Raw genomic sequence first — 19,289 nt, 5'->3', positions numbered from 1 at the left:
ATGATTGCAATGTGCTCATAGGGAGTTGCAGGACACGTCCGGGAAAGTTACAAGTATCTGCTACAAGGTCTGAAGAACAGTAAATAATCTCAGACCAGGTGCAGTCATGAATGGAAGATACGCACACACATTGTGTGTGCACATTTTACTCTCTGCTCTATGCACACACACACACACACACATTCCCGTGCACAAACACACACGTTTTGCTGTCAAGGTCAGGAAGAGCTCTTCCCTCTCCCACATTGACCAAAACCATATAAGGAGTTGTTATTCCGGTGAAACTAAGGATGATACACTGTGCATGATGTGCAAGAGATGATAAAACATAACTGGAGATAGATAGGGATGGGGACATGAGGTTCAAGGTAAAGATGGTACCACATCGCCAAAGGAGGGACCAAGCAAGGAGTGGCTCATGCTCATTGTTTTTTTTCAAGTGCCAAGAGGCCAGGACTGAGTCTGTGCACCAACAAGGGAAAGCTGAGTCGAAACCATGGCTGTTCCCCGCCCTTATTGACCAATCACGTTAATTCTCATGTTACAAAAACTGTGTGATGCCAAATGACTTTTCACAACTCTGGGTGGCTTACAGCCAGGTTGTGTGGGGATGCCCATAGCTATGTAATGCTTTTTCATTGTTTGGTAATAAATGTTCATTGATTGTACACGGATTGACATAAATCTGAGTTTAAGACAAGCAACCACTAGTATAATTTATAAAAAAATCAAAGTTGTGGTTCAATACAAAACTCAAAACAAGTACAATGTAGAAATTTAAGGAAATAAAGACTGAAAATGAATTGAAATCAATTTTCAACAAGACAAATTATTATTTTTCAGTATGAGGGACTATTAAAGCCATAATGAAGATTTTGAAATAGTCATACGATGAGAATTAGGTCTTAATTAAATGAGAAATAGTCATAACATTACGAGAATACAAATTTTTTTAAAGCAAATAAGAAGCAAAAAGTTCCACACCTTCTGGATAAATGCAATAATAATAGCAACACATATTATCATTATTGTTGTTATTACTCTATATGTAATAATAAATAAACCTTGCTATATGTCATGAATAAACTTCAGATTCATGGTTAATATTGTAAATCATTTGTAAATGCGTGATGTCCTCACAAGTATAGTGATATAAACGAGTGATTTGCCCCACCTAGCGGTCCCTGCTGACGTCACATCTGGAAAACGAAACCAGAAGGAGTTGGAGTTTCCCGTGAAGCTGCAGCTGTGAGTGTGAGTGTGTGAGTGTGTGAGTGTGTGTGTTTGTGTTTTTCTATTCTGTAGCTTCCAGCAGCTCAGACCGAACCTCAGTGTGTCTCACATCTACTGCGACTCCAGCACAAACCTGCAGCCGCCGTCCTGCATTACATGTCCGGCTCCTGTCCGCAGAGAAACGCCGGTACCTGAACTCAACAGTCCCCCAGAACCAGGAAGGGACCTCATCCTCTCAGGTGAGAGAGTCTCTGTCCACAGCTCTGCCTCTGCAGTGGAGCTGTGGACAGACGATATGGAGAAACATGATAGAACCTCTGACTCATGTGAACTCTCCTCCTGCTATTCAAACATGATCACATGAGGATGTCTGTGCATTGATAGAAACGGAGGATAGTTTCTGTACTTTACTGTTTGTGACTGTATCCTACAATCAACAGTTAAGACCAAACAATCAACATCTGCTGCTGCACTAATATGATTATCTGCCTCTTTAACATACTTCTACCTTTATGCCTCTATACATTCTACTGTAATAAATAGAGTACTTTTATTATAAGACATTATTTTCTCAGTATTATTATATATATATAAATAGAGTATTTTGGGGATTGAATGTCAGGCCTCATATTGTCCTGCTTCCTCTTTCTTGATATTCTGAGCTTCAGAAATCCCAGGTGCATCAGGGGCTTTGCACAAATCAGGACGATCTACAAATGTTTTTGATAATTTGATGGGAGTGAGGAAAGTTATCCTCCATTCTAATAATAATGATATTTGCTTTTAATAGTAATTCATTTTGATTAGTTCTATTATCCGGGTATTTAATATCCGCCACTGTGGAGAAGGAATTGTGGTCACTGCTGTTTCCATGCTCCCAGTCGTGTTTTGTAAATGTGGTATAGTAAAGTTAGTTAAAAATAAACAAATATAATATTTAAAAATTTATATTTGCATCAATCTTAAATGAATTTCAATTATTCCTCCTAAATTTAAACATTATTTAAAATCTTAATGAACAGCTCATTCGAAATTTCAATACTTGTAGAATATATGTAGAAATGAATATTACTTATTTTCCTTTAATTATACTAATGCTATACCAATGATAATGTATTACTGTATGAACAGAGTAGAAAAATTAGTGAATAGCCCCCTCTGCAGGTGAAATATGTCTCTCTAGATGCATTAGATTCTAATGAGCATAAACCCAAGAAATATAGATACATGTATAACTAAGGTTATTAAACTATTAAACAATTTTTGTTCGTATTAATCATTATGAATCCCCTAAACATTATGTAGTCTTTAAATTGTCTCTGTTCTATTCAAATTAATGACACTTTGATTAACACATTTTTTTATTTAATAGATAATATCATCTCAATATATACTAATACTACTAATACTAAACCTAAGTTTGTGGCTACAATTAAATGGTTTAAATTCTCTCTGTGTTCTCAGTTTTACTTGCTCCTGCAGAAATGTCACATTCGAAGCCGCTGCTCATCCCGTGGCTGCGAACTCAGATCGACAGCGGCAGGTATCCTGGTGTCCAGTGGACGAATCCGGAACAGACAGAGTTCTCCGTCCCCTGGAAACACGCGTTGAGACAGGACTCCTCCGACACTGACATTCTCATCTTTAAGGTAACACTCAGGAACACGTCACAGACAGGAATCACACATGAGATTGAAATTCCATGTTGTAATGGTGTTCTACCCAGTGACAGTGATGGTCCATCATGTAGTTAATCTCTATCTGTTCATATAGTTGAACTCCTTCTACCTCTCTCTTCCCTTTAGGCCTGGGCTGAGGTGAGCGGCAATGGTCGGGCTCATGGAGACGCCTCGGTCTGGAAGAGGAACTTCCGCAGCGCCCTGCGATCAAAAGGCTTTAAAATGGTCAACGACAAAAAGAACGAAACCGCCGACCCCCACAAAGTGTTTCACTGGCCGGACGAGTCAGCGTCAGGAGGTGAGGACCCATCAGGGTGTCCGCAGACAATCACCATTTGGTTCTGTATTGCAAGTTGAAAAGGACTCAATCCTGTCAAATGTTCACTTGACACGTTTTCATTGGCACATGGCATTCAAAACTCAGAAATAACACCAAAAAATCTACAAAATTCAAACACTGTGCCGCCACCGGCAAGTACTATTTCTGGAGCAATGAAGAAGAAGTGATTTCCACTAGTGGAGCATCAGCAATTTGGCAAATTTCACCCTGGAGGTGAAGTTTTTACACTCTGGTATCGGATCAGTACTTGTTCCGCAGACTCCAGGTATCAGGGAGGGAGAAATGTTATCAGAACATCTCTAATTTTGTCCAATTACATGGGATCAGAACACTGAAGCTGTGTTTTAGATGAGAATAAAAAGATAGTAAGCGTAGTTCTTTGCTTTCACCCTCAAAGCTTCTTCCAAGTCTTCGCCTGGAACCCTCGACAAAGAGGACCCTGCTTTGTTTGAGAAGTGCGGCCTCCCCATACAGGAGGTAAGTGTCTCTGTTCACAGGGTTTGTGATGTATGCAAATGCCTCCTAAAGGATGTGTAATGATGTAACAACATAAGAACTCATTCGGATGCGTATGTGTGATTAGAGCCAGGACATCACGTGCTTTGACGACTGCCTCTACCTTGCAGAAGAAACTGTGTTTGCAGGTAAAGGAGCCTCTTGTAATATTTATTCATTTAAATGATTTGTGTATCTTGGAAGATACATTTACTAATTTATTTGCCATTAATTTGATAGTTAGACATGTGTAATCTCTGTTTAGATGATTCTGAATAGATCAATGTTTCCGACAGTGCCCACCATCAACCAGGATATTCTCCAGGAGTGTCTGAACGAACTGCACATTGGTCCTGAGACAGGTAGACTTATCTGCCCTGCTCATCATTTCCTCCTCGCTGCCGCAGTACGCGCAGGAAACCGAAGAGTAACACGAGGTACTTTCCTCGAAACAGGTTTTTTTTATTATGCTCTCCAACTTTTCTACAGAGGGAACCACAGCCTTTGAGCCTGTTCCCGAGCAACAGCAGCTGCAGGAAGAGGTGGTGATTGGTGGATATGCGTTGCCCGGGCAACAGCAGTATCCAGTAACGTTGGAGGGTGCGGGCAGTGAAACTGGGTTGCCTGAGCAACCGGCACATCCAGCGGGGGGAGCTGTAGGAGGGGCCTGTGGTGGGCAGCTGGTGGAGCAGTTCCTACACACCATGAACCAGAGCAACGACGGAGATCATTTCAGTGAGTTGACAAACGGCGCTGTGCAAATGAAATGTGGGGTTCACACAATCACTCAAACTATCCTCCTATAATAACATTAGAAATGAATATCTATCAGAAGGACATTTTGAATCTATATGGCCACACCAGGCCATGTATGGTGTGGTGGCTATTTTTGTAACCTGCTCTCATGCACGTCTCCTCCTCCTTAAACCTCAGAGACACAGTTCAGGGTGTCGGTGTACTACAGAGGGCTGAAGGTGATGGAGCACGAGGTCGTGAATGAAGCTGGGCTCCGCTTAGTCTACAGGTAACATCAGAGTGATTTGACCAAACATGTCCGACAGATCTTCAATATCAACACTAGCCTTAAATTGACTCAGAGTTTTGGGAAATCTCTCTTGTGTCTGATAGGTACTTAGCTTAGCACAAAGACTGGAAACAGGGGGAAACAGTTAGCCTGCCACTGCCCAAAGGCAACAGAATTCCCCTTCCAGTACCTGTGATGCTCAGGAGCATTATAGTGTAACTAAAGGTGGACAAAGTTTCCCCACCTCCTCCCACTATCCAGAAATGTAGCCGAATATCCCATATCTTCTGCATCTGGAGCCAATCAGGAGAGGGAACCACATGATCAAAGTCTCACCAGCACACGCACTTGACAAACCATCGATGAGAACATTTTATTTGACATGTTTTTAGTTTGGCGCTAGTCCCAGAAGTCATTGGATTCATGACCTCTACTGTAGCCAGCCACTAGGTGGCGATCAAGATGCTTTGGCTTCACTCTTGGGGGGCTCTCACATCGTCCGTCTTTACATACAGTCTATGGTTATATCTGACTCATGGCACTAAATCAAATAAGCATATTCCCCAAAATGTCAAACTATTCCTGTTCTGTTCATATGATCTGCTGTTCAAACACTCAAACAAACATGTTGTCATCACATCAGCCCTGAAGTCACAGGGACACTTTTGGACAAGGAATCTGGCCTGACCATGGTGTTCCTGCCGGCTCCTGGAGCCATGTCGGATCAAACTCAAGCCAAACTGACCCGACGCATCCTGGACAAGCTGGGCGGCGGTTTGGACGTGGGCGTGTCCGGCTACGTGGTCTACGGCCAGCGACGGGGTGAGATCAAAGCGTTTTGGAGCTTCTCCAAATTTGATAGCAGCCAACAGCCTCAGGAGATCTCTAAACTGCAGCCGCAGCCGCTCTTCATGTTCAAGGACTTTGTGCGAGGTGGGTGAAAGGAAACATAATGCAGCTTTGTAGCACACCCACGAATAAATGTGGGCTTGACACAGTGGGCGCTGGTCTTATCCCTCTAGGAATTATGGACTTCATCAATGGGAGAGACTGCCCCCCCTGCTCCCTGTTCTTCTGCCTCGGGGAGAAGTGGCCTGACCCAGACAACAGGCCTTGGGAGAAGAAACTCATCACAGTGGAGGTTAGGGAACCTTTGAATTATTCAAACACCCTCACAGACCTTAAAGCAGAGTCTCAGTGTGGTAGAGTTTTTTGTTTGGCTTCACATACCTCCGTCAAATTTCATGAGTGATCAAACGCCGAAAATTGCCCACTCAAGGGAGCTTCAGTTAGCAGCACTTCTCAAAAGGCAATTCTGTCTCAGTATTGATTAATAGCACCGAGAGAACAAAAGCCTGAATACCAGCGGTGACAGCTGATCCCTCGGGTGGAAAAGTGTTTTCTACTATGCATGCAGAGAAAACGCTCATATGAAAAGTTAAAGAAACCAGCCCGACACGTCTCATTGCCCGAGCTCTCACCGACTCTTTACGTCAGGCTTCACATTCGTGCACCTCTTTTGTCATTCTTGTCGTCTGATTTCTGCCCCCCCCTTCTTAGGTGGTGCTGACTTCAATGGAGATGCTAAAGAAACTCGCCATCGGTGGTGGCGCCTCCTCCCTGCAGTCTGTGGAGTTGCAGATGTCCCTGGAAGAGATGATGGAGATGTGCTGACGTACTTCGTGATGCCTGAGGAAAGGCATTGTTTACCCCTTGTTTTCATGTCATCCTTAACCTTGAAGAGAACATCTCAGAAAGCCAGTGGAACAGATCATGAGCTGATAATAATGCTGTTTGCTGTCCATGTAAAGATTTCAAGCAAATACATTGAAGGGGAAGATATTTGAAGCACATTTAAACATATATACATGTTAACCCTGTCATGTAAAATAATGAGACAGTGATCAGGATGGATTTTGTTAATACTGGGTGCTGTGTTTTTCTTAAAAATAAAGATAACATTGTTTCGTCAATTGAAGGAGATCTATCAATCAGCTGCACACGTAACCAGTGACTCATGCTGCGTTCAGCTCCGGCAAATAATGTGTTTACTGAAATACATGCAGTCCAGCTTCATTTTGTGCTGTACAGCAGATTTGACTCTAAAGAGATTTGATTTCTTGAAATGTGAAATGATCGTTAGGTATTTTTGTTTACATGGTTGATGCAAATGTTTCAGAATAATAAATGGTTATGAATGAAATGAATCCTCATATATTTACAGCAATAAACCACAAACACGTAAAGCCTGAGGCATTTCGGTCACAGTGTGACTGTGTGTGTGATTCCATAACACAGATGTGATCAGAACATCTGGAATCAGACCCGAGTGATCGGAGAGAAGCTGTGCAGATGATAATGTCACTTATTTATGGGTCTCAGCTGACCTGACTGAATGAAACAGTATAGAGAAGTCTGAATACACCTAACTTTACAATATTTACCTGACAAAGAATAAGATTTCAAGACTTTATTAAAATATTATGTATTTTCATCATGTTCACAAAACCTACTGTCAATCAGAATATGATTCTTGACTCAAACCACTGTGACCTTAAAATGGCTCTATAGTCTTCTTCTTATTTATTCAAATAAATAAAATCAAAAATAGCTCGAGTGCAGTTCCTTAATCTCTTAACTTTCATGTGCTTGGTGTATTTTCGATAAATTATTTTCCAATGTCTGTAGATACTGAATATTTACCCCCCCACCCCCCCCAAAAAAACCCAGAATAATTTGAATGAGTGAATTTGACATGTTTCAGTTCTTCTCTCCTTCCTCTGCCTCTCCGTCATTCTCTGACTCAGACCTCATCTCCTCAGTGATCGAATTCTCCCTCAGGCTCGACAGTGGGACCAGCTTCCCCTCCGAGTCCACTCCCATAGTCTGGATGATGTTACTTCTGCAAAACACCAGGCAGAGAAGGAACTCCGAATTTTACCATTGTCAAAAAAACCAGTTTCTTTTCTCCTTTAACTTTTGCTTGCTCTTGGTCTTAACAGAACATATTTTATCTTACAACCTGTTGAAATATTAACATCATGACACTGCAGAATTTAAAGTGTGACAGCTAAAGATAAAGAGGTTAATTGAAATAAAAAGATAGAAAACAGGTTGATACCTCTGAATCTATCTAATACATGTGAAATATTATCCTTTAAGGTGTGATAACCCTTTGATTTGACAGATTTAACAGAAACTGAATCCTCTTTCTAATGAAATATGTTTCGGTTTAAAATTAAGTCTTGAAAATAAAAAGCTTAACCAATCATATCCAGGTCATATTTCCCTCCCTGTGTTGGTTCGCTCATGTATTTATAAGGTTTAAGACTGTATCTCCAGTCATGTCTTGTGTCGTTTCACTGACCTGGACAGCTTGTTGAAGAGCATGATCAGCGTCTTGGCCTCCTCCTCCTTCTCCTCCTCCGTCATGCCCGCCATGGGGTTGGACTGCTCCACCTCCACCCGGCCTGTCACGGGGTTGATGCGATCTTTGACCTGCCGGTACTCCTCGGTGTCAGAGTCAGAGTCGCTGGAATAGCGGCCGGCAGAGTTGGACATTCTGGACCCCTGGCCACCCAGCAGACCCCTGGTGGCCAGCAGGCCCGCTGCGTTGCCGTAACCTGTGTACTTGACAAAACGCCTCACTGGAGGAGGAGGAAGAAGAGGTAGAAGAAGGGGGGGATAGGGGATGATGGTGGAGACAAAGAACACAAAAGTTGATTTATTTTTACATTATTTCTTTACGGCAAAGGAGTCATTAATTAAAAATGACTGTTCAAAACCACTGAAGACTATTTTAAATTATTGTAAAAGCTGAGTTTCGAGAAAGGTAGAGAAACTCATATACAAGATAATTACATGGCAGTTATTAAGGTTTGAATATTTAAAAAATTATATATCCAATAAGTAGATATTACATTTTTGTATGTGGTTTTAAAGGAAATGTAGTAACTAATGTCAGTAACTTAGTTTTATAACCAGATCACAACAAATCTACTGTCCTTTATCTTTCTGTCTAAACATGTTAGATTAATGTGTCTCATTTCTGCAGAGGAGGTGAGGTCATGTCCTACCGTTTTCCTTGCAGAGGACAAAGAGGAGGTCGGCAGCACAGTGTTTGAGATCTGTATCCAGGTGAGTCATAAGACGGATCAGACGATTCTTCACTGTGGAGCCTTCCTCTGGCCGGTGTGATACATCCGTCAGAGGAGGCAGGACCTAATGATGGAGATAAATTATAATTCCAGATGTGTATGATATTTGAAAAACAAAAAAGAATACTGGGTTCATATACTGAAAATATTGTGAGGAGGAAAATGTGCAATATAAGTGGAGGCTATTACATGTTTCCTGATGTAGTGGCGTGTTTCTCTGTGGGCCCTGCAGCACTCTGTCAGCAGATTGAGGATCGGTGTCAGCTTCTCTTTGATTTTATCACCCTGAGGATCAAACAAGTCAATATGTTAAACTTTAAAACTCAAACCAATTCGAAAGTGCCCAAACATCTCAGCCCCTCCCTCTGTAAAACAAGCCCTCACCGACTCTAGGCGTCTCTCCATGAATGTCAGCAGGATGTGCACACAGTCCATGTTGACCCCCAGGCACTGCTCCGAGTCAGGCTCCAGAGGGACGATCAGCAACACGTCGAGACACTGGAGGGGCAGCGCTGACAACAGGTTCACTGTGTGACTGTGGCAGAGAGACATGATAACGATTGACTATTAAATACTTGTGAACACAAAACTCCAGTGAGTGGTAGAATTACTGCATGTAGGGAGGTTATGTCTTCACGAAGGTCTGTTTGTTTTTACTCAAAACACTACTGGACGGATTACCACTGAACTTGAGGAAAATCATATAAATCACGGGAGAACCCATTTCATTTGATTGCTAATCTGGATCAGATCCAGGAATGTTTTATCACTCTCCTTTAACATTGTGTTTCCCTTTTTTCCCTGGGAATAATTCATTGATCTTTTTGGGGACTATTGGGCCTGGGCTGAGGTATTAAAGTGGTGGTCAGTTCATTTAAACTGAAATAAAGTTAAATAATAAATATAAAGATGAGAAGATATAAACAGGCATGAATGAAGAAATGAAATTCATTGATATCATTCTGTCCTTCATTCTGGGTCTCACTCACCCCTGCAGCTCATCAGTGTCGTCCGACAGCATGCACTTCCTCATCAGGCAGAGACGCAAGATGGCCACCAGGTGTCGGTAAAGAGCTGCGTTATCCTGAGAAATGAGAAAACAAAGGGTGCAGCTCGTTTCTCTCTTTAAGTGCATTTGAAAAGTGTTGATGACGATGTTAATATGATGAAGAGTTTTATCCAATGTCTTCATAAGTACATGTTAATTTCATGTATCTCATCAGAGAGAGGCAGGAGTGACTAAAAACGTAAAATTGATTAGTTGTAAAATAAATAAACATCATTCCAAGGTTTCTAATATGTGAGTTGTTCCAAATGTATGCAGACTCTTTCCTCTTTCTCCTTCTACTTATTTCTATCACACCCGACAGGTTTATCACACCCCTCTTATGCACTGACCTCGCTGGGCTCCTGTCTGTGGGTGCTGTAGGTGATGTTAAAGAGGATTTTCAGTATCTCTATGACACGCTGGGAGGCTTCCAGAGAGATTGGATTTGACGCTGGCTGCAGCACACACTCGTACTGCTCCTTCCACTGCACCTCCAGGCAGCTCTCCAGGGCCGCTGTGAGGACGGGCACCCCGCCCTGCTGGAGGAGTCAAATAAAGATGAGTGTGAGAGCAGGACGAGGTTCTTGTCAATATTGGAATAAAGTGACGGTGGGGGGGATTGTTACTGTGGAATGATCTGCCAGCTTTATGGTTTCGTTACCTGCTGGAGCTGAGTTCTGAGCTCAGGCCGCAGAGCAGTGATGAGGAACATGAGGCGTAGTTCGTAGAACTGAACACTGGAGGGAGATGAGGAGCTGACGCTGGTGGATAGACGCTCCATGAGACCACCGAGGAGGCTGACGGGGGAAAAACACCAGGAGGTCAGATGTTCAGAAATATGTTGATTTGTACAAAAGACATATGAAGGGATATGTTAGATTATCTCTGAGGAGATGTACACACATGTGTCAAAGCCTGTACGGTCAATTTATAGCCATAGGATAAACTCAGACAGGCACGGGCACGGACTTGATGGACTTTTACAAATATTTTCTAGCCTTGTGAGTGCAGCTGGTGAAGAGAAAGAAGTTTCTCAGGTTCAGAAGGTTTCACATCAAAACTTGGGGTCAGAATGGATGATTGATGGGGTTTGATTTAAGATCTAAAGCTCAACTCATCTTTATCCAATTTAGGGTTATTAATCTCACCTTATTTTTCCTCCAGCTGTTCTTGTTTTAGTTCATTAATTTGCTTTAAATTCAATTTTGTTAACTTATTTATTCCTTAGATTTTTATTTTTGTTCTAGTTTTTGATACTGGCAAACAAAAGTGAACCAGTTAAAAATCAATCACCAAGAAACAACTTAATTGCAATTTGAAGATCATACAGCGGTAGAGCAAAAAAATTTAACAGATGAGAAGTGAGTAAAAACAATCTTAAAATGATTGAAATACTCAGTAAGATCTGAACTAGTAGAAAGTATAACTATAAAAATGTGTCTTCAAGAGAGATTTAAAAGAGGAGAGGGGAGTTTCCCGATGTATATCCTCAGGGAGACCGTTCTAAAGAGTGGGAGGTCACCTGTGGTCCTCAGCCGACATGGTGACGGGTGATATGGTGTCAAAACATCTAAAACATACTTAGGTGCAAGTCCAGAACGGGTGATTGAGGTTTTAATGTATTCGCGAGTTAAATTAAAGGTTGAATTAATACATTTAGCACAGTGATTCAGAGGGAGTGTGTTATGTTGGACAAAATAGCGTGCATGCGTGTGTGAGCCCACCTGAGAGCACTGAACCTCTCCTGTGCCCAGGTGCTGTTGTACACCACGTTACACAGCACCTTCATGGCCTCTTTCCTCAGAGCCTCCTCTCCCAACTCCCCGTCCTCCTCCTCTTCTGTCCCCTCCATCTTGCTCTCTCTGCGGTCCCTCCTGCCTCGCACCAGCACCTTGTGATGGATGCTGCCTTGGTGCATCTCGTTGATGCTGGTCCTGTGGCTCCCCATCCAGCTGATGCTGTCCACGTCCCCGCTGTTGGTGATGCTGACGTCACTCTTGGCGTCCTCGTCGACGGCAGAGCACTCTTCGCTCTGGTCGTTGGCCTCGGCGTCGCCTTCGTCCTCCTCGATGCGGCTGCGCAAGACTTTGGCCTCGGCGAGGGAAGCGAGGATGTTGTCGTAAAAATTGGTGTCGGGGTCGCAGGCTTCATCGCTGGCATCGCTTGTGGTCAGCCCGGCTAGTTTGGCCAGAGTCAGCAGAGCATTGTCGGTCACCAAGGGGCCCAAGACCTTTTTGTCCCTGGACAGGATCCTCAGGGTGCGTAAAGACACTCTTAGCAGATGACCTTTAGCTCCTGTTGTAATAAACTTCACGAGGACAACAGCTAAATTCTGCAGGAACAGAGAAGCAGACGTTTAGTCAAACTACATTCTGCAATGGAGAAACTGTTTGTGCAGCAAGAAGTGACGGCGGCTGTTACCTGTCTGAGGATGAGGCCTCGATCTTCCTGGTCATACTCATCACAGTCGGAGTCAGAATCAGCGCACTCCCTCACTTTATTGTTCCTGAACTGGAGCAGAAAAACACAGAATAAATTAGTTTCACACTTTATTTAATTGAATTAGTAGTTTAAGGTTAATGAGCATCACAAAGCAACACTAGTAGCACTTACTTCATCTAGTTTTCTTTGCTTTAGGAAGTGATGGTCAGATTTTAATGCAGCAGAAGACAGAGAAAATATTAAAAGTTAATATTTAACAATAATAAACAAAATCACTCCGAAGTAGAGGTCATTCACAGTTTTATAGAGCGCTACTATGCTTCCAACACACACTGTCACAGAGTCGTCAGGGCCCAAGAACAATGCTGTCTAGAGGAGCTGGGAATCGGACCAGGGACCATCTGGTTAGGAGACAACCCGCTTTGTATATGTGGAGTCACAGTTGCCTGGTGTGTAGTTTGTATGAAAGGAACTTGATGGAATAAAAAATATGAAACAATAAAATTAAAATCACCATGTTACTTTATATATGAAATAAAATAAATGTACGAAATCTGATTGTTTTTAATTAATTTAAATTGAATATTAAATAATTTAAAATGAATTGAAATAAATGTATTGAATAAAATATAAAGTTGAATAAAATTAAATTATATTACAAATCATATCAAAATACCAATTAGATAGACAGACTTCTACATTTTTTTAATTTTTGTATTTTGCCTCCGGACTGCCTCTAACATCTCTTAGCTCTAAAGTCATTTTTTAATCAGCAAAACTTTCAGGAGAGTCAGGAATGACACATTCCTTATTTTTCAGGACTTTCTTCAAACCCAGTAACTAGAATATGGGATCTCCTTTTCCAGTGGCTGCATATGTCTGAGCTGACTGTGATGAGTGATGAATAGATTAACGTGCAGTACGCTGGTCACTCAATCACTCTGCCTGTGCTCAATCTGCCTGAGCATGCAAGCAGAGAGGATCAGGGATACAACTGATACAGCAGAATTATTAATCACGGACAGACTATGGAGAGGGGGTGGGGAGGGAGGAGAGGGAGGGATGACACCCTATGAGGAGGGGAAGTAACACAAGGTGAGGTTTAATCAAGGAACACTGGGAGGACGGGGATAGGACTGAATCTTAGTCAGCAGGTGCAGGCGCATTAACCAACGTACTTTCCTTTGGTCCCTCTGCTCGGCGTCGAAGAAGAAGCACTGGGCGTACTGTGGGGGGGAGAGATGACGACAAATACATGATCCCCAACTGTACCAAGCAGAAGTGTGTCGTCGAGACGTGAGGACGTGTCTCTGTGTGGAGTTACCTCTTTGTTGAACTCCTGCAGCTGTGTCTGAACACCGGTCTCATCCCCCTCCTTAATGCACAGGATAATCCCCTCCACGTCTACATCCATGGTTCCTGCACACACACACACACACACACACACACACACACACACACACACACACACACACACACACACACACACACACACACACACACACACACACACACACACACACACACACACACACACACACACACACACACACAGAGGAATAATCACTCAGGGCCATAACAAAATTAAAGTTACACAACAACAATGATGGTGATGACAGAGGTTATGCATTAACAGACACATTAGCAGGATACGCGTCTGCGAAGTAAATGTGAAATTTAAGAGAAGGAATGATTTGGTAAAACACTCATCATACCATCACATCAGCATCACGGCAACAATGGTTTCCTGACTGATTAAAGCGGAAATCTGATATTTTACACAACAATTATCCATATTGAATATTTTCTATAAAGAAGGGTGGACATGGCCAAATATTACATCAAGATAAAAAAGTGTATTTCGATATTGATAATTATTATGACAAATGTCACATCACTCCAGAGTGAAGTTTGTAGTTTTGAAAACTTCTCAAAGACTATAGAGAATGACAAACACAAACTGAGGTCGATCAAATGTTTTATACCTCCTCACTGTGCTTGTACAATAAAAAGACATTTATCGATATATATTCCACCTGTTAGATTGCTATTAAAGACAATGACATTGCAATGATTATTGATAATGTTTCTGGAAAGACTTTCCAGAAACATTTTTAAGCTGTTCATCCTTCACACTTACCTCAGTCCGTTCACTCTTTCAGTCAGGTGTTGTACCGTACGTGTGACAGAACCACCTCAGATCCACCCAAAGAGCTCAGTTCAGCGTTTCACTGCGTTTCTCGGTCCACGTGTGCGGACACTGCAGTGTTCTGCATTTGAATTTGGTCACTTCACTTTCCAGTCGCCCTCAAGCATTCACTCTCTCTCTCTCTCTCTCACTTTAATCCAGGAGAGATGCAGTAGCCATGGAGTGGTTTTGGTTATAATCCACTAATGGACTCTCGGCTTATATCTCTCTGTGTTGACCCTCCAACCTTTTACAGGTTTTCCAGACTGCTGCTACACAACTCTCTCTTTCTCTCTCTCTCTCTCTCTGTCTGTCTGCCTAGCGTCTATCTGTTTCACTCACAGTTGTTGATAGCCGAGGAAACACTTAAATAACCATTAAGATTTTGTCTAACGTCGCTTCTCTAGCTGTTGCGTGACCACGCTTGAGCTTCTCTAAGCTGGACTTGAAAAACACAGCTGGGAAATGTGTTTGCAGAGTCACCTAAGATAAAATCAGTATAGTTTACAGCTTAAAACATAAATGAGAATGTACAGTGAATTTCATTTTGAGCACTTATTATCAAGATAATGTTTGTGTCTAATCCCACAAGATGGAGCCATTTATGGTTCAGTTAATTCACTCAGAAGATTATTTATCTGTATGCAACTGTACAATATAAAATGTAAAAGGTTTCTGTTTACGGCTAAGCTAACCTACTTTCTACTGTCTGAAATAGATGTTCACACTCTTGTGGCGAAGAGTCTTGAGTGACCTGAAAAGCTGAGAACTGTGAGAAGATGATATGCGAGTGACAGACAGGCCTTCCTGGCAGGATGCTCACTCTTATGCCCAGTGGGTAGAGGAAACAGGGCAGAGAGGCTGAAGTGGCTGACTGGTAGCTGCGGATCTGCAACAACAACAGGATGCACGTTACGTCAATGAGAGCGGGAGAAAAGTCAGAGGAGTCCTGACAAAGTGCTCTCCTGGAAGCAAACGCATAATACTTCCAAGATGAATTAGCCGCTTGACATATGGGATATCAACAAGTCAGAGCTACAAGGGGGCTGAGGACCCACGGTGACCTTTAAAAACAACCATTGTTACTGATGTACGCAATCCAGGATTGCCCACTTTAATCATCCTGACACAGACTCATATCGTGACTCGCTGTCATAACACCTAGGACACTAAATACTGCATGTAGCCTTAACTCAACTCACCACTGTACGTGCTCAGGGTCAACACTTTGATAGAAAGCTATTTTGGACAGAGTGTGGATCTCTTTTTTTGTGACATTATTTGTATCCCATATGAGGAGCCCACAGGATAGAATGTCTCTATATTTGATATAATGGTAAATATCTACTGATGGCTGTGAAATAAATAATCCGTTATAGATGTATTAATCAAAATATTTTTACACAATGTTTATACTTAAGTAATAAGTACATTTGCAATGTATTTGTTATCCTCTTAAAGTCGCCTTCCACGCAAACATGTGTTACGATTGTCATTACTTCACTTGAATGTCTGATCTTCACTGTTCCCCGTGACATATTTGCAGTTTGACTACAAAGTTGTTTTCACATTCACCTGCTGAAGAGAGAACGTTTCTCTGTGCTCGTCCGTGTGTACTGTGAAGAGGAGTTTAAGACATGTACACGTGAGATCATTTTGTGCCATTACAATTCCTACGGAATCCAAACATAAAACTTCCATTGGACAGTGACAAACAATGTATGTTTAAGGAGACATGTAGTTTGAGTTACTCTTAATTTTAATCCTCTCTATTAAGAATCTATAAAAATACATACACATGTACGACAATAAGATAATCTAAGACAAACATTATTTTTTCTCTTTGTTTTTAGTTTCTTGTTGATATTGATGTTGTTAACTCTAGTTCACCCTCTTAGTTTGTGCTGCATCATGTGTCTTCATGATGTTGAGTAAACTGTAATGCACTATTAAAAAATTACATACAGCTCTGCAGTAGATGCCTCTGTTAACTATTGCACAGTAGATATTTCTCATACTTTTTCCCAATTCATATAAAGGTCACTGTAACCTTTACCTTTTACAGCTGAAACAGAATCACTTTATCTAATCAAGGCATTTCAAAGATATTGCATTCACAAGGCAAACAATAAGCTGACCTTAGGCTACCAAAATCTAATGTCTTAATCTTTCACTCCAAGTTAATGTTTTTGCTTAATGTGAAGAACTTCTTGATGACGTTTCAGACACATCACCTTCACAAGGCAGAAAAATGTGCTTTGTGAGGTCACCGTGACCTTTGACCACCAAAATCTAATTAGTTCATCCTTAAGTCCAAATTAATATTTGTACCAAGTTCAAGGAAATTCCCTCCAGACATTCTTGAGTTCACGTTCACAGGAATGGCATGGACGGACGCATGTACATACAATAATGAGATTAATAATAATAATAATTGCTTTTAAATTGCACTGCAGGGTAACAAAACAGATCTTGACACTCCCTTAGAGAACTGAAAAAAATATGAATAAAGCCACTTGTTATAACATGCTAACCATCATTTTACTGATTTGTTCAGTTGTATTGTTCTTCTCCTTCCTAGCTGCATGTTTATTATTTTTACACTGAGTACACTGAGAGGAATGTAAAACCAGAGTCAAATTCCTTGTGAGTGTACACATGCTCAGCCAATAAAGCTGATTCTGATTCTGTACATGTGACAGTTGTTCCCAGCTATTGACTAGCAAAGTTCATTTTCTTATATAGGATGTATTTACTTGGTTTATAAAATGTTCCTCTACTCATACTTTTGACCAAAATTACCAATTTACTCAAACCCGGTAGCAGCAGGTGTACAGGACCTGGTTCCCCCCCCAGGCTGGGAGGCTTTTAACACATAGTAACTGTCATCACAGCAGTAACGTTTCAGAGGAAATTATTCATAACAATACGTGTTAAATTACTTCTTAATCATGGGAAATCACGATGCTGCCTCATCATATGACTGCTTATATTGTGGTCTGAATGCACGCCAGCGATGACTCAGTGCTCTATATCGCCCAGATGGCAGTCACAAGAAGAATACACAATAGACTCTAGAGAGGAAGTTGTGATTTAGTGACGAAAACAGAAGCTGGGAGAAACCATGTGGAGGCTGGAAAACATTAAACGTGACACCGGCTCCCTGTGGATACTATATTATAAAAAGATGAAGAATTATGGGAGAATTTCCTAGAGAGATATTCAAATGTGCCAATCCTAAAAAGTTCATCATTCCTTATTTCTGTGATCAGGGGGAAGATAAAAACCATTAACCAACATTAAGTGCAATAATTTGATGAAAACATTATCCCTGATGTGAGGGGTAAGATCAACCAGTTGTTTTCCAAACAGTGTATTTTATTTGGGGGGGTAGGGGAGGTGGGATGAAGGACATTTCAGGAATAAACATATTGACGGCAAAAGTGACTCAAAGGAAGAAGCCCACAGGAAAAAACGGCAGCGATAAAGAAACGCCTGGAGGAGAATCAGGGTTATTTTGGGCTTGGCGGGCTTCCTGCAGGTGATGGAAATGAAAGAATGATATTCTGGAACAATTGCTCAGCAGCAAGTGGAGTGAGGGAGAGGAGGGGTGTTCGTGTGTGTGTGTGTGTGTGTGTGTGTGTGTGTGTGTCACACGAGGTACAAGGTCACTTCAAGTATAAGTACAATGCATATATACTGCGTATGGTTAAAGAGGTTGTTTATGTTAGTATGGTAGCTTGTGTGAATAGAAGATAAAACTGCCTCCGCCGCAGATTAATGAGTGGGAGTGTGTCAGTGTGGTGAATGACTGGGTGATGGACACGCCCCCACACTCTGCCATCACACTATAAAGGACCAGATGTGGAGTTGGTTGACAGGTTGGAGCATCTCAGCAATCTGCAAAGAACTACAACTGCACATCTGGATTGATGGTTCACTCGAACAGCCACAGCAGGTTTTTACATTTTCTTGGTGGTGAGTATCATTCTTCAATTGTCTTGTTTCTCTTATGATAAGGTCTCTAATGCTCTTAATTAACGTGTCTATTGCCTTTTTTTGGCCATATTAGATGTCTAATGCATCTGTGTTTTTATGGCTAATATTCAGTTTTGAAGAATTAAATTGATGTTGAGTAACAATTATTTTTCTGCCACAGGCCAGTGCGGAATGGAGATAACTGTTCTGCTGCTGCTGACTGTGCCTTTGACTGTTGCCTCACCACTTAGACTGACTCAAAGGTAAGTGACTGAACAACGTCTGTAAACACACAGAAGAGAACCACTAACCACAATGACTTAGGAAGTTAAATGAAAGCTTCCCTACAGATCAGTTTCACTGCCTCTTATATCATCGTAAATCTGAGTTGTATACCTCACTCTGTGGGATTCGCAGGTCAGACGCAGACTCTGTCCTCTCTGGGGACACTGTCCAGGCTTCAGGGGTGAAAAAATCAGAGGACACACGGGAAGAGCATGTCTCAGCACTGAAGATCATCCCGTTTCATTCAGAGGATGATCGTCTGGGCCTGGATCCACTGAAACATAAGTACGAAACTTAATTAATGAAATTAATTAATGAAATTAATTAACGAAATTTAAAAACATACTGCGAGTGTTTGTAAACACTCATCTGCTTGTGTTAGTATCACAATATACCGCAACTCCTGAGATTATTTCTTGA

At 41.6% G+C, this 19,289-nt stretch overlaps 2 protein-coding genes across 5 annotated transcripts; one reads left to right on the top strand and one right to left on the bottom strand.

The window, feature by feature from the left end:
- Positions 1–1,200: 1,200 nt before the first annotated feature.
- On the top strand, positions 1,201–6,974 carry irf3 (interferon regulatory factor 3). 2 transcript variants are annotated; one of them, XM_069517442.1, is made up of 11 exons: positions 1,201–1,472; positions 2,698–2,882; positions 3,039–3,210; positions 3,650–3,729; positions 3,836–3,896; positions 4,044–4,109; positions 4,237–4,482; positions 4,681–4,771; positions 5,415–5,704; positions 5,794–5,912; positions 6,332–6,974. In XM_069517442.1, exons 2-11 carry the CDS (start codon positions 2,718–2,720, stop codon positions 6,443–6,445), a joined length of 1,404 nt encoding a protein of 467 aa, XP_069373543.1. In that variant the 5' UTR covers positions 1,201–1,472; positions 2,698–2,717; the 3' UTR covers positions 6,446–6,974. The 2 variants fall into 2 exon arrangements, with proteins under 2 accessions (XP_069373543.1, XP_069373544.1); XM_069517443.1 differs by having other exon boundaries at positions 1,220–1,472; positions 2,716–2,882.
- A 252-nt stretch (positions 6,975–7,226) lies between these two features.
- Positions 7,227–19,122, bottom strand: LOC109642326 (synembryn-A). Of its 3 annotated transcripts, XM_069517440.1 has the most exons (16): positions 18,981–19,119; positions 16,182–16,222; positions 14,559–15,495; positions 13,743–13,837; positions 13,597–13,644; positions 12,590–12,607; positions 12,398–12,487; positions 11,701–12,308; positions 10,638–10,773; positions 10,327–10,515; positions 9,918–10,012; positions 9,313–9,463; positions 9,118–9,213; positions 8,848–8,992; positions 8,139–8,418; positions 7,227–7,673 (listed from the first exon to the last, which is right to left on the bottom strand). In XM_069517440.1, the coding sequence occupies exons 4-16, from the start codon at positions 13,830–13,832 to the stop codon at positions 7,532–7,534; spliced, it is 2,088 nt and encodes a 695-aa protein (XP_069373541.1). In that variant the 5' UTR covers positions 13,833–13,837; positions 14,559–15,495; positions 16,182–16,222; positions 18,981–19,119; the 3' UTR covers positions 7,227–7,531. The 3 variants fall into 3 exon arrangements, with proteins under 3 accessions (XP_069373541.1, XP_069373539.1, XP_069373542.1); XM_069517438.1 differs by lacking the exon at positions 16,182–16,222 and having other exon boundaries at positions 18,981–19,122; XM_069517441.1 differs by lacking the exons at positions 12,590–12,607; positions 16,182–16,222 and having other exon boundaries at positions 18,981–19,122.
- Positions 19,123–19,289: the final 167 nt, after the last annotated feature.

The sequence above is a fragment of the Paralichthys olivaceus genome, chromosome 21, assembly GCF_024713975.1.
Source record: "Paralichthys olivaceus isolate ysfri-2021 chromosome 21, ASM2471397v2, whole genome shotgun sequence".
In the NCBI taxonomy this organism is placed as follows: Eukaryota; Metazoa; Chordata; class Actinopteri; order Pleuronectiformes; family Paralichthyidae; genus Paralichthys; species Paralichthys olivaceus.
Note: the sequence above shows the minus strand (reverse complement) of the source record. Positions and strands in the feature narration are given on the sequence as shown.

What these genes read in the sequence shown, in the direction of transcription:
- irf3 (XM_069517442.1), top strand. Translation starts at nt 2,718, where the DNA reads ATGTCACATTCGAAGCCGCTGCTCATCCCGTGGCTGCGAACTCAGATC. An exon ending in GCGGCCTCCCCATACAGGAG is followed by an intron (nt 3,730 to 3,835) that starts GTAAGTGTCTCT and finishes ATGTGTGATTAG; the next exon opens with AGCCAGGACATCACGTGCTT. An exon ending in AGAAGAAACTGTGTTTGCAG is followed by an intron (nt 3,897 to 4,043) that starts GTAAAGGAGCCT and finishes TGTTTCCGACAG; the next exon opens with TGCCCACCATCAACCAGGAT.
- LOC109642326 (XM_069517438.1), bottom strand. Translation starts at nt 13,832, where the DNA reads ATGGATGTAGACGTGGAGGGGATTATCCTGTGCATTAAGGAGGGGGAT. An exon ending in GAGAGGTTCAGTGCTCTCAG is followed by an intron (nt 10,774 to 11,700) that starts GTGGGCTCACAC and finishes TTCCCCCGTCAG; the next exon opens with CCTCCTCGGTGGTCTCATGG. An exon ending in GACACTGATGAGCTGCAGGG is followed by an intron (nt 9,464 to 9,917) that starts GTGAGTGAGACC and finishes TCTCTGCCACAG; the next exon opens with TCACACAGTGAACCTGTTGT.